General features: G+C 42.0%; 4 protein-coding genes across 5 annotated transcripts; 2 read left to right on the forward strand and 2 right to left on the reverse strand.

Moving 5' to 3' along the window:
• The first annotated feature begins 320 nt into the window (after positions 1-320).
• On the forward strand, positions 321-936 carry LOC124209542 (biogenesis of lysosome-related organelles complex 1 subunit 1-like). The gene is made up of 3 exons (XM_046607571.1): positions 321-466; positions 522-594; positions 654-936. The coding sequence occupies exons 1-3, from the start codon at positions 406-408 to the stop codon at positions 889-891; spliced, it is 372 nt and encodes a 123-aa protein (XP_046463527.1). The 5' UTR covers positions 321-405; the 3' UTR covers positions 892-936.
• Positions 888-6,119, reverse strand: LOC124209541 (partner of Y14 and mago-like). 2 transcript variants are annotated; one of them, XM_046607569.1, is made up of 5 exons: positions 6,037-6,119; positions 5,621-5,768; positions 1,720-1,827; positions 1,546-1,642; positions 888-1,486 (listed from the first exon to the last, which is right to left on the reverse strand). In XM_046607569.1, the coding sequence occupies exons 3-5, from the start codon at positions 1,763-1,765 to the stop codon at positions 985-987; spliced, it is 645 nt and encodes a 214-aa protein (XP_046463525.1). In that variant the 5' UTR covers positions 1,766-1,827; positions 5,621-5,768; positions 6,037-6,119; the 3' UTR covers positions 888-984. The 2 variants fall into 2 exon arrangements, with proteins under 2 accessions (XP_046463525.1, XP_046463526.1); XM_046607570.1 differs by lacking the exon at positions 6,037-6,119 and adding an exon at positions 5,872-5,989.
• A 982-nt stretch (positions 6,120-7,101) lies between these two features.
• Positions 7,102-9,673, forward strand: LOC124209540 (actin, clone 403-like). The gene is made up of 4 exons (XM_046607568.1): positions 7,102-7,293; positions 7,591-7,788; positions 7,853-8,092; positions 8,192-9,673. The coding sequence occupies exons 2-4, from the start codon at positions 7,663-7,665 to the stop codon at positions 8,954-8,956; spliced, it is 1,131 nt and encodes a 376-aa protein (XP_046463524.1). The 5' UTR covers positions 7,102-7,293; positions 7,591-7,662; the 3' UTR covers positions 8,957-9,673.
• On the reverse strand, positions 9,659-12,541 carry LOC124209539 (male-specific lethal 1 homolog). Its single transcript, XM_046607567.1, has 5 exons — positions 11,993-12,541; positions 11,140-11,895; positions 10,951-11,075; positions 10,496-10,735; positions 9,659-10,194 (listed from the first exon to the last, which is right to left on the reverse strand). Exons 1-5 carry the CDS (start codon positions 12,395-12,397, stop codon positions 10,101-10,103), a joined length of 1,620 nt encoding a protein of 539 aa, XP_046463523.1. The 5' UTR covers positions 12,398-12,541; the 3' UTR covers positions 9,659-10,100.
• Positions 12,542-14,186: the final 1,645 nt, after the last annotated feature.

Genomic DNA, 14,186 nt, shown 5'->3' on the forward strand with positions numbered 1-14,186 from the left:
ATCAAATAGTTTTCAAACGCTTTCAAAGAATTGCGAGATCTTCAGTCAAAGTGAAAGAAAAAACTTGATAGTTGATATTCGACCTTTCGAAAAAATCTTTCTTCCTAATATGCTCAGACTGTTGTGCTCCTCGCACAACTCCCTAAAAGGATTGAAAATTCGAGATACTGCCCTCGAGTTTCGAAAGAGAGCACTCAAAAAAATATGCAGAATAATTCCAATTTGTTTGATTGATCGAATTTCCCTCCTCTTCGTGTATCAACTGACAGCTCGTTCCCGCCAAGACTGTTTAAGAATAGTCTAGAAAAATGTTATCCTCGTCGCTAGGTGGCTCTACCCATTACATAGCATAAAGAAAAAAAAAATAGAAGATACAAACAAACATCTGACCTTTTTGTTAGAAAAATGCTTTCCAGTTTGTTGAAAGAACATCAGGCAAAACAAGCTGTAAAAAAGGAAACCAGAGGTAAGATTAAGGAATGTTAAAAATACGAAAAGTTAACGAACCTTTTCTTGTGTAGAGGAATTGAGGAAGGAAGCCCTCACAGCTGCTGGTAATCTGACAGATGCGTTAGTCGATCATCTGAACGTTGGGTAATTATCCATTTAGTGGTCGATTCCGGGGAAAGATGATTGCCATATTTCTTGTCCAGGGTCGCACAAGCCTATCTCAATGAAAAGAAACTGGACCATGAAGCACGTCAGCTGCAACAGAATGCTGCCAATTTTTCTAGACAAGCTCAACAATGGCTTCAGCTTGTTGAAAACTTTAGTTCTGCTTTAAAAGAAGTTGGAGATGTGGACAACTGGGCCAGGAGCATTGAAAAAGATCTTAAAATTGCAGAGACGGCCCTAGAGTATGCATACAAAGTTGGTCCCAGCAATCCTTGAATTCAGATTTTGTGTATTACTTGTTAATAAAATGTTCATCAACAATTGTTTTGCACAATGATTTTTGAGAATTGTGATACCCAATATCAAACATCACTTGATTAAATTTTCCATTTCCTTGATTTCCTTAATAACTTCTTTTTTCCTCTTGATTTTTTCTGTTTGGTCTTTGTCAGGATTTTTCAGCTCTCCACTTTTTACTTTAGCTTCAAGGGCTTCAATATCCTTGAGCTTCTTTTTTATGTTTTTAAGCCTTTTGGCTGGGTCAGTAGCACTACTGGGAGTTGCAGTGCTGCTTTCGACTGGGGTTTTAGTAGGTTCTTTTGGTGCACGAGTTGGGACTCCAAAATTGGGTTCTTGGATGGTGAATCCTGCCAGCTTGCCAGTTACCTCCTTGACTTCAACCTCTGGCTTAGATTTCTTTTTCTTCTTCTTGGCAGCTTGTTGCGCTGCTGGTGGTAGCCCAGGTATCAGAGGTTGGTCACCTTTTTTGGATTTATTCTGCGAAGCTGACTGAGCGGCAGCCAGTGCAGGATTCATACCCACAGGATAGGCAGGTAGTGACTTTGCCCATTGTTTCCCTTTACTCTCATACCTAAAAATAAAAGTGATTAATTATAGAACAATGCAAAAACTACAGAATCCAAAAGTTACACAGGAACTTCTTCTTGAGGTACATAGCCTTCTTTCACCCTTCTTGGTTTTCTCCAAGTTCCATCTGGCCTGCGAGATGCCGGTAAAAATAAATCTCCTGTAAATTTGAAATGCAAAAGGTTTTCTTGTCAGTCACAGTTAATTGCTTATTTTAATTACTAAATTTGAAAAAACCTGTTGTGTTGTCTCTCACGGGCTGAAATTCTCCGGTAGCCGCCATTGGAAAATGAGCTTGCGACTTGACCGACAGATGGGGCGCAGTAACAAAGAAAGTACCGCCATCTATCAAAACAAATCAAATAACTTGTATAAATAAATAAGAAAAAAAGGCGCCGCATTTATGATGAAAAGCCAGATGAGTTTGCTCGTGATGCGTGAAGAAAACGTAAACATATGAATATTATATATCCTGGGATATGAAAAATGAAGAACATCACGAACACACGACGCTCGTTTTCCTTAGAAAATGTGGCCCTCGATTTTTGTTGATTGCGAACGAAGAAAGTTTCAGTGTAAATATATATATCTTCGTGTACGGGTGAGAGGTAGGTTTTTTTTTTTCGCATAGCGCCTGTTTTGGTATTGTTGGTATGAGCCGGTGCACGCGAGGTCAAAGAGAGAAAGGTTTTCTCTACAGCGCGAAAAAACAGTTCCATAATAAGACGAACAATGCCGCGCCTCTCTCTTATAACTCTTTTTACGCCAACCAAAAATGTATATCAATAACATCAATTGAATCAAAAAATTCGGTCACAAAAAAAAAACCCTGGACAAGACACACAATTGGTCCGGTCAGTTACCAACCATTACCCTGTAAGGAAATTAAAATAAAAAGTTGGTTCTTCTTCTGGATGGAAACAATCTTGTCGACTAGAAAAGAGAAAAGGATGGCCCACTCTTTATTGGGAGACCCTTTCACCCCACGTGCCCATCGTCTCAGCCAGAGATTATTGTCGAATAGATTTCCAGACTGTAGAGAGAAAAGAGAGAGGACTGGTGGTGGTGGTGGAGAGATCCTTGTAAGGTAATCTACCGGGCGCGCTCGCGTCAGCCACTTTCTCGCTCTCAAGAGTTAAGGAGCAACCCAAAAAGTTCTCTCCATACAAGTTGTTTTCTTCTCTGGCTGGCCCTTTATGGTCAACCCGAAAAAAAGAGAGAAAAGTTTTTAGGAAAGAGAAAGAGACGAAGAAATCATGATGACTTGACGTCGCCCATTTTAGGATCGGTTTTCTCGGCTGCTTGTTGTGACGAATGAATACAGCGCGGGACGCGAGAGCATATTCACCTTGACCAGGGATATCCTCTAGCTCTTATTTTGGGAATCTTCCGATGAATGTGTACAGTGTGTGCCGTACAGACGTTACCAAATTCAGTCATCAGTTTTGCTCGTTTCTGGCCATCATTTAGGGAATTATTTGGCATTCGCCCCCCTTTCCGCCGAGTCAATATCTTTCAGCTATGGAACGAGGACGGGCCGTCACGGAATCCCGTATCAGGTAACGTTGCTGTGTCATTCGATCACGACTCGATCAAACCCCAACTCTCCTATACAGCAGCAGAACGGGCGAACCTTTGGATCACGAAAGGAGGTGGTTGGGGGGACTCGATGTGTGTAAAGAAACGAGAGATGACCATATAAGGCATGTAGAACTTTATACGGTAAAAAAAAATAAAGAAAAATAACAACAAAAAATAAAAAAAAGATGCTAGAGCCAGCCCATTCTAGCGTGAACCAGCCATCGTCTTGGTGAACGAACGGGGCCCAGGTGTATAAGGTCCTATCCTGTTGGCAGCAGACTCCTCGTGTGCAATGGCCTCGTCCTACTTTTTGTTCTCATTTCCCAAAACGTACACAAAATACATACACCCAGATCACGGGCTCATCCATCTGTGATAATCCGCACGGTGCCGGTGATGCTCACGCGCATCACATGGTGAGAACACAGTCAAATGTTCTGTTATGTGCTGCACAGCCGAACTCGCTCACGGCCAGTTGATGATTATTATTTCGGCCAGGTGTGTGTTTGTTACTCTTTCAGGTCGCGTCGGCAATCTGTCGCCTGAATTCTTTCACAATAGACACAAAGTCTCGGTGAACGCATTGTTGTGGGAGCCGATTGGAACGGATCATCAGCGGATCCGTCAACGTAAATTGTCTCCCGCTAAAACCTCAACACATGTGCTGCCTGCAGGAACTGAGTGTTTCAACTGCTGCTGCTCGTCTTCTTCCCTCTTCAAGGTCACGTGACGTGACTTTGTGTGTCAATGTGGGCCATCCCGAAAAAAGAGGGAGGTGTGGCCTTTTCAAGCTCTTGATGTCGTACGCACCCACCAAAGGGGAGAAACAACCAACAGCCCCCAAAAAACCAAAAAGACCAACATTACCATATATGGTCAAGCGACGCATATATTCACGCCGGCTCCCACGCCGGCGTGAAACAGCGACAGCAGCGCCACCGTCTCGCCTGGTTACCTATATTTTCTCCTTTGCTCTTTTACATGTAGACATTTCGTCTGAAATCGGGTTGCGCTTCCGCCACACCACCACTTGGCCTTTTGGCAGATAACGATTAATCTTAGCCAGCAGCCCATTGTGTAATTTCTTGGCTGTCTCGATTAGCGCAAATACCAAACGGAAATGAATGACGTCACATTTTTAGACTTGATGACTCACGTCAGATTATTTACATCATCATCGATGACTGACCGAAGCCTTGAGAAAAACAAAAGTTATCGCCTAGCTGTAACTCATTTGTTTCGACATTGACATTTTGATTGGGTTCCTTTATCTTGTCTACTTAATTTCGGGATTAAATTCTCTTGTAGAGAGAAAATTACGGTTAAAACCACACAAAATTGAGGGGATCACGACGACGAATAGGAAGAAAGAAAAAAAAAATCTTTTCGAGAACTAAACCGGTGCCTGCGTGAAAGCTTCGTCTCTCTCTCTCTCTCGTCGGATAAACACACGAAGTTGACCATATTAAGTCACGTTCTTCTCCACCACCAAAGTCGGACGCTTTTTTCTCTTTCTCTACTTTTGAAAATGGGAAAAAAAAGACGATTCTCATGTTCCGGTTCTTCACACAACTGACTTGAACTTTGTTCTCTAACTGACAGATTAACACACACACAAAAACTCTTTGATAAAAACATTTAAGACCCTCAAAAGTTCAAAAGTGTGTGAGAGAAAAAAAACCGATTTAAACATGTCCTTACATGGTGTTGGACGAGTGCATCCAGATCCCAGTGTCCCAAGGTCAATTTATAGTTGATAAAAAAAACAAAATTTATCCCGATATTAAAATCCAAAATGGCCGAACGTGAGTTTTTTCCCCCCTTCAAATATTATTAGTCTTCTCAATAATGACAGATGGGCAGTTCCTAACATAAGGAGGATGACCTGAAGCCACTATCCCCCTCGTCAAATTACCACAAGTTGTGTGTGTGTGTGACGTACAAGTAAAAAATGGCGTCGTTCGTTCGGGGAAAAAAAAACTGTTGACGAGGGAAACAACGTCTGGAGAAAAAATAAATATAAATTCTTCAAGCGTAAAAAATAACGAAGAGATTCTTTTTCCTGCGGGACAAAAGAGCCGGCCACGACCGTTTTAATCGTTTTGGCGAAAGAAAAAAAAATGATTCGGTTGTTGCTCTCGTTCGAATAGCTTCTGGCGCGGCCACACGGTGAACAGAACGAAGAAACGGAGATTTTCATTTTTTTTCATTTTTAAAAAAAATAAATTTTTTACCCCGGAACACGACAATGAACATCCCGGCCACCATTTTGATGGTTGAGTTCCAAAACCAACATCATGTGGCCGGTCAGTAGCCCCCACTGATGATCCAAGAGCAAGTAAATCAGTCGAGCAGGAAGGAAGGATGTCGTCTATAAATTCCTCAACAGAGCGTGATCGAGATATCTCTGTGCGTGTCACACAAACTGGCGATAAACCTCATCAGACTACCAACTCGTTTCGACGTTCGTCAATGCGACCGAATGATGAGAACTTGTCATACGAATAACCCACCTGTCCCACACGATCAAAAGAATAATGAGAGAAAATGTTGTTACCAAATGTTAATTAAGGGCAAACAGATGAAGAAGATGCCAGAAGATTTGAGAGAAAATGGGTTTTTGTTGCCAGACGACGTTATTTTAGTTCACTCCGTCCGCCGTTGGGGGTTTCTCACAATAAAAAAGATGGACTCGCTTGTTTTACCTACAGGTTGGGGCCAACAAAAAATACGCACATTTGATTCCATTACACGCATTCCCTTAACTACAGAAACAAAACACATAAAATAAAACCCACGAAACCTAACCGAACGAATCTAATGATTTCAAAACAACAGCAATAATCGTCCATCAAAGAAATTCGAGCAGAGTTTCAAAATTTCGACAATAAATTTCAAGCGACCGATATTACGGTTGAATGACTTTTCATCTCTTTATACAACAAGTGGTTGTGTGTGTGTATAAATTATTACCAGCCGAGGAAGAAGAAAAAAGACCATTTTGAGCTGCATCACAGCCACTCGTGGGAAGAAGAAGAAGAAGAAACGCCACCTGACGGATTGAACAACCGGCGGGTGGGGGAAGGGATTCCTCGAGCGGCAACGTTGCCAGTGAGGGAAGCCGGTTTTTAAGATTGCCTTTTATGGTCACGTACTTTCTGATTGGCTGGCTGGAAAGACTTCACAGTCAGACGGAGAAAAAAAGGCCCACCATCGGAATGCCGAATATGATAAAATTTAAAAAAATAAAAAATAAACAAAAAACAGTTCTAGTTGGTGGGGGGAGAAGAAGAAAGAAGGAAATGATGATGACGGGAAAAGATGAAACAAGAGGGGAGACATGTCAGCCATTTTCTCTTCTAACCCCCCCCTTCAAACAACCTTTTGTTGTAATCAATTCTCCCAGGTGAACTTTCTCTTCGAGTCGCGCCAAAAGATGTATAACACGAGCCATCCGCTGATAATCTCATCAAAGTTTATTTTAAGGCTATTTAAAAGCTACTATGCTACACAGGTAGTAAACAACAAAAAAAACCGTTGAAACCCCTAAGCTTTTTTCCCGTTCGTGTAGCAGTGCATCCCCCCCCCTCCACTTGTTCTACCCTAAAAAATCAAAATGGCCGCTCTCAGGTGAAACACCGAGCTCGATCGGAGACAACAACCTGTTGCGTGTATATATTTTTCTCAGTAAATAAAAAAAAAATAAGATGCACTGCTCATCATCCCTGCGGGCCAACTCGATTTCCAAAATGGCGATTAAATTCATTCAGGTCAAATGGGAAATATTTTTAAAAAACACTGGCTATACCCGACCCGCCTTACAGATTGGCTCAATTTGAGAACCCATGTCCTTATTTAGGTTATTTCATAAAAGATGACGGATATAATTGAATCAAAAAAAGAGTCTGATTGCTGAAATCCACGCAAGTTTTTTATTGGCATTATCAAATATTAAGAAGAAGTGTCCGTTGTTGTCTCATTGTGACGTCATTTTGTTCTTTTAGTCAGGGGGGCTGATTCCAGGACCATATCTGTATAGTGTGTGTGTGGCGTGTAGAAAAGTCTGTCCCAATATGGGCAAACTCTAGTGGCCGTAGCCGTAGCCCGCCAGTAGGGCTGTCTGCTGCTGCTGTGGACTTTGATAGCAGCGCCCCCTATATAAAGCCGGCACTCGGTGGTGTAGGAGCGCATTAGCACCGGCACCCCGGCAAGGAATAGTTCGATACCAAGGTGGGTCCTCTCTTCTCTTGCAACTTTTTCTTCTTCTCTTTTTAAATTTCTACTTTAATTTTTTTTTTAAATCTTTTGGAAAAAATTTGTCTACGAGAAAGAAATTTCTTTTGCTATTTTTCACGACGTTCAAGTGGTTCAAAAAGTGATTTTTGGTTAAAAGAAAAGAAATTGGTGTGAATCGAGCCAACAAGTGGTTGATGGGCGTTACCGAGTGCGCGTCACATTCTTCTTGACTTCTTCATTCTTTTTGTCAATTGCACCCACATTAACGAAAAGTTATTTGCACACCAACAGGGATCCCCTCCGTCGAATCCTCTTTTTTACTTTTACGTTTCGCTCGTCTCAAGAAAACTACCCTAAAACAAAATGTGCGACGATGAAGTAGCAGCGTTGGTTGTTGACAACGGATCCGGTATGTGCAAGGCTGGATTCGCCGGAGATGACGCCCCTCGCGCCGTCTTCCCATCCATTGTCGGCCGCCCCCGTTACCAGGTGAATTTAAATCTTTCATCTATTATTACTAGATGATTAATATTAATTATCAATTGTTGGACAGGGCATCATGGTCGGTATGGGTCAGAAGGACTCGTACGTCGGTGACGAGGCTCAATCCAAACGTGGTATCTTGACCGTCAAGTATCCGATCGAGCACGGCATCGTCACCAACTGGGATGACATGGAAAAGATCTGGCACCACACCTTCTACAATGAGTTGCGTGTCGCCCCAGAGGAACACCCCGTCCTCCTCACTGAAGCTCCCCTCAACCCCAAGGCTAACCGTGAGAAGATGACCCAGGTAACATTTCGTTCCTTCCTTTTATTTTCCACTGCGGTTTTGTGGTGTCAAATTTTTAAACAACAATTTTGTTCTTTTATTTTTCCTCCATGGAAACAGATCATGTTCGAGACTTTCAACACACCCGCCATGTACGTTGCCATCCAAGCCGTGCTCTCCCTGTACGCTTCCGGTCGTACCACCGGTATCGTGCTGGATTCCGGCGATGGTGTCTCCCACACCGTCCCCATTTACGAAGGTTACGCCCTTCCTCACGCTATCCTGCGTCTGGATCTCGCTGGCCGTGATCTGACCGATTACTTGATGAAGATCCTGACTGAACGCGGTTACTCGTTCACCACCACCGCCGAGCGTGAAATCGTTCGCGACATCAAGGAGAAGCTCTGCTACGTCGCCCTCGACTTTGAACAGGAGATGGCCACCGCCGCCTCCTCCACCTCCCTGGAAAAGTCGTACGAGCTTCCCGACGGTCAGGTCATCACCATCGGCAATGAGCGATTCCGTTGCCCCGAGGCTCTCTTCCAGCCCAGCTTCTTGGGTATGGAGTCTTGCGGCATCCACGAGACCACCTACAACTCGATCATGAAGTGCGACGTCGACATCCGTAAGGATCTGTACGCCAACACTGTCCTGTCTGGTGGCACCACCATGTACCCAGGCATTGCCGACCGCATGCAGAAGGAAATCACCGCCTTGGCTCCATCCACCATGAAGATCAAGATCATTGCTCCCCCCGAGCGCAAGTATTCCGTCTGGATCGGTGGCTCCATCTTGGCCTCTCTGTCCACCTTCCAACAGATGTGGATTTCCAAACAAGAGTACGACGAGTCCGGACCTTCCATCGTCCACAGGAAATGCTTTTAAACAATTCCAGCACAAGAAAACGAGCAATTATAAGAGCAGCATCAAACGGCATTTCAACGCTTCCGCCGGATGATTTACTATCCTGTCTTATTTTTACTTACTGTTTTCTTTCCAATTTTTTTTTTATTAATATAAAAAAAAAAACAAGACCCGCAACATTCCATTGCCAGGGGTTGCCTCTACACCACCCTCTCTACACCACCCTACCCTCTTATTTTTTTTGTTTTTTTTCGCGATAATTATGGAAAAGTAAAAAAAAAAAAAAAGATTTACAACAAATTGCTATTTGGCCTCAATTTTTTGCCCTTTTACAGCTAATTCGCTTTCTTTTCGATTGGGAATTCTTTATATGTCTCTGCCCACGCTTTTCTTTTTCCGTCCGAACTGTGTCTGGATCGGTGACGTGGACCACCAACACCCGGAATGGTCAATCAGGCCAAGGTAACATGCCACTTTTTGGAGATCTGAACTCACCGACCCTGCCTGCTGTTTTTTCTGCACGCGCGAAAAAAGAAATGTGACGCAAGACTTAATAATTGCTAGGTGCCTTCTATATACCAATTTTCAAAAATAAAATTCAAAAAAAAATTAAAAAAAGGAAAAAATATCCCGAAGGAAACGGGGACAATTTTGAAATGAACAACAAGATCAAAGTGTAACTTATTGTGATGAGCATTGAGGACGGACACGAAATACACCAAAATCGTTTCCAACACAGTCGTGTCATTTCATTTTTCTTTTGTTTTATCAAAAAAAATTTCAATGAAACAATTTTGTTTGGCCGTTCACAAAATAAAGTGGAAAACATTGGAATACAAAAAAGGAAACGAATTTTACACAAAGATGTGTGGACAAACAAACAAGGCTAGAATATCGGTCAAGTATAATTTTTCTTGTAAACAAACAAGAATTGTGTGTCGGGAAACGAAGGTAAACCTGTTCTGCACGAAGTGAAAAAAATTAATTTCATATTCTCAAAAATGTACGTGTAAGATTGAGCCTGTCGTTTGTTTGTTTTCTTTTTCTTCTCGAAATGGTCATGTCGTGTATACAATTTTCGTCGGTAAAAAAAAAATAATAAAACAACAATTCAATGGTCGGTGCTGTCGGAAAGGAAGTGAAATTCATTGTAGTACTTTTCTCATTATTCCCCTTTATAGGAACGACGTTGACGTCTCTTGGTTAATGGTTCCTGTAAATCGCCCGACCGGCTACTACTCCACGGCAATTGAAAATCTCTAAAAAGTAAAATAAATAAGAAAAATTTCGTTATTTTCGGTTACATTCGAAACGGAAAGAGTCGTAGAGCTTTATGGACCAAGTCAATTATTCAAATGCATTTTTAGCGTGATGTCACCGATCAAAAACGACCTCTAGCATTCCTTAAATATTTTTCGCGAGAGTTTGAACGGGCGTCTTGATTATTCCTCAACAATATTCTGTTTTTCTCCTTTTAAGGTTGTGATCTCTCGAAAAACGTCTCAGGGGTGGAACTGTCTCATTTAATTGTTCTAGGATGTTTTTAAAAGAGAAACTTACGCTGGACCGATGTTTGGCAAGGGAATGCCAAAGACCGAAACTGGAAGCCAAGGTTCCACTTGGATGTGGGTGACATCTTCCGGCTCGGCCCACAATGTGCGGCACTGAGTGCCAGAGGTAGTAGTAGAGAGTTCCGCGGGGGCTTGGGTTCGAACTCGATCCTGCGACCGGTCTTCACCTTCGTAACGGGCTCGAAGCTTCTCATATCGGCGCTGTTCGCGGAACCTTTGCAGATCCCACCTGTGAAAAAAAAGTAATAAACTCGAAATTTTACAATCAGCGGAAACGAAGTGATAAGCTTAAACATCCAAGTGTTGCAGTTATCCAATTTTACAACTAGCCAAAACCAAACCGCCCCTGGAACAAGTCTAATAAATGCCTAGTGTGTGCAATCAATGGGATCAAGTCATAACCCAGGTTATGACTTTCTAGCACGCAAGTCTATTGTATAATACCGTTTTCTTCTCTTCTCATCCACTTCATGTTTGAGGTGGCGTTTGGAAAAGACTTCGTCGTCAAGGTTCTCGATTCCGTGAGCAGCTGTTCGTCCTGATAAAGGTTTGATAATCCAACGAGGAACCTGCGAATGGGCAACATAAAATGAATTGATTGTTAGGAGAGAGAAAAAATGTATTTAGTTTTACCTCCACTAGAGCTTCGTTTGTTACAACTTCCGGTTCTCTAAACGATTCACCGAGGTGAGTCAAATAAGGTTCTTCCGTAATCAATATTACTTCTTTCTTTAGGTGAGTGGATTCACGAATAGGGAGCTTTTGAGCCAGGCACTCTTGAATCCGTTTGTGTTCCGGGTGGATGGGGGCATCCAATACACCAAGTTCTGATGGAGACGATTCCTTTTCAACAGGCAGTGAAGGTAAAGAACAAGGTTCCAAAACAACTTTTGCTTCAATAATATGATCACTAGGAACATTTGAGTCATTCAGGTTGATGATGGCACCTTCTTCGACAGCTTGATTGATTAAATCGTCGAGAATGTTATCATTAGGAAGAGCTACAGGTTTTTGATCTTCAGATTCTGAAGACTCTAATGATTTAGTCGTTCTTCTTCGTTTGGCCGGAGGTGGACTTGGGCAGGGTTTCGTTCTCACTGGTAGCAAGGTTTTGATCCGTTTTCTGGGAATTTCTTCAACTGTGGGAAGTTTGTCACAGTTTGGGAAGGATTGTTGTTGTTCAGGAGTGTGAGGTACTGAAGAGGTACCTGAAACTTTGGATTGTGTTCGAGTTGCCATCATGTTGCCAACAACTGCACTTCCACTTTGATGCATCAGAGGATCTGTAACTTTACCAGTTGGAAGGTTATCCTCTACTACAACTTCATTCTTTTGTTTTGAAGTTTGCAACTGAACTCTTCTCTCCATCCTTTCCAGTTTTTGTTGCAACTAGAAAGTAAAAAAAAAATACAATTGTTTATTCTTTTGAAAGTAGCGGGGAGGATGAAATTCCCCGATAGTGTGTGAAAATAGTAAACAAACCAACCATTTCATTTTCATGTTTCAAAGCAGATAGCTGTTTGTCTTTTGCTGCATTGCATTCAGATTGCTGTTGGATGAGATCCAAGTGGAATAAAACTAGTGCTTTCAGGTTGGCAACTTCATTGGCAAGTTCCCGATATTTACTGGAGTCGTCAGTAAAGTTTGTGTGATACATGTGATCAGTTTCACAAGGAAGTCCTCCATACTGAATGGCTTTATCTTCTGATGGCGATTGAGACTTGAAATTATCACTTGTCTTGTTGTTATTCTTGCTGGCCGGTAGATTCTTGTTCGTTTTTTTGAAGCTAGATTCGGTAGTAGCCGTAGACCGAGACACTGCATGTCCGACCGAATCAACCGATTCGGCCATAACTTTTAAATCAGATGTCGCTCCCCGCATGAGTAGCATGCCGTGAGTGATTGCCAAATAATAAATCTATATGTTAAAGCAATAAAGGTCACAAATATTAGAAAATAATCTAAAATTGATTCGGAAAAATAAAACGAAGCTGCGTATTGTGACAACACGAGACAGATCTTTTCGCCATCTGGCGGTAGGTTTAATAATTATTCCGACCGTTAATTTAAAATTTTTAAATACACAAAACACAAACAAATAATAACCCTTGGAAATTTAATAATAAGCAACTGCAAATAATAATATTGAACTGCGTGTTGAAAATGTTTGTTGATGTCTGATATATATGCAAAATGGTTGGATTCAATAAGCGAAATGCATGAGTCATAAACTTCAAAGGGTATGAATAAGTTACGTGGCCAACACAACGCATACGCGAGTTATAATCGACTTTTTTTTCTAAAGCGATACGACAATCCAATTGTAATTTTTTGTTTTCGTTCTCTCCCTCAGGTGCTACGCAGTAATGTATTGAACTGCGCGTTATAGAGTCAATACGACGATGTAATCGAGAGCGAAATTTGTAGGTTTTCAGTACCACCATGGGGGGGTTTCTCAAACACACCTGGAACCCGAGTTAGAAAAAAAAAAAAAAAAGTCTCGAGAGATATCGTAATGTTCTTGAAAATTTATTTCATTTTTTGTTTGTTGATTAATGTCTAAGAATCAGTTTTTTTTTTCAATTTTCAGCCCCCGTCAATTAGTTAATGTAGCACACCCGCACACCGCTGTTCTTTCTATATCATATCCACGAGAGGGTTAAATTGAATTACTGTCCTAGACTATTGAAAGTCATCCGTCATCCCAAGTGGTTGTGCAGAACTGGAAACGAGTTTCTTTGGTTCAGCCTTTTTTATTATTGGAAATGAAAGAACGTGTTTCGCGTGTGCATACGTGATCGAATTACACTTGAACTGTTTGTGCGTTGAACCCCCATCATTCAGGGACGTGCCAGCTCGTGTTAATGGCCATGTAGTACATTACTGTGACAGGTGGAAGTGCCTCCCCCACCCGTAGCCGAGTATATGGTTCCGTGAAATATACCCATCAGTGTCATCCCTATGACGGGATAAAAGGCCCTGCGCATGGAAAGTGCGTTCATCCATCATTAGTAAAAGGGCGGCGGGACAGAGAGGGATGTAGACACTCTCCTAATTACTCGGGCCAACAATAAATAAGATGGAAAATCGTTGCTCAACTTTGATCAGCAGTTGGAAGCTTTTCTTTGCCAGTTCTTTTGGGTAGGCAAAGTGGTTAGAGAGAACTGAGTCGAACCTCTATCCTATCTATAAGCAATGTTGATGAATACGTAATGAGGTGTTTTGAATATCTGGAATATGGATGAGGATATAACCGCACACATGCACGTATGGAGCGAAAGAGCTAGTCTCTTGTGCTGAGGAGCTTTTATCTCTACAAACGCGGATGCCGGAGAGATTTGTCGGGGCGAATGATATGCAAATAAGAGACTCCATCTCTCTAGCTGACTTGTCTGTTCCCCTCTAGAGGAATAATCAAAAGAGATGCTATAAACATCTGACATTTGGTGGTTTTTCTAGACGGAATAACAGCAGACCCAAAAGAAGGAAAATGAAATGTGAAGGGCAACCGTCACGTCACTCACATGCCGTCAGTCATCCGCTCGAAAACTTGTTCGAACAATGACAAAAAGATGGAAAAATAAGAGAGAGAAAAAGTCACGAATCGAGACAGGAGAGGGATATACACAGGTACTACTACGCACTTAAAGGGAAACATTCCGATGCCATTTTTGATTTGG

Source organism: Daphnia pulex, chromosome 12 (genome assembly GCF_021134715.1).
Source record: "Daphnia pulex isolate KAP4 chromosome 12, ASM2113471v1".
NCBI lineage: Eukaryota > Metazoa > Arthropoda > Branchiopoda > Diplostraca > Daphniidae > Daphnia > Daphnia pulex.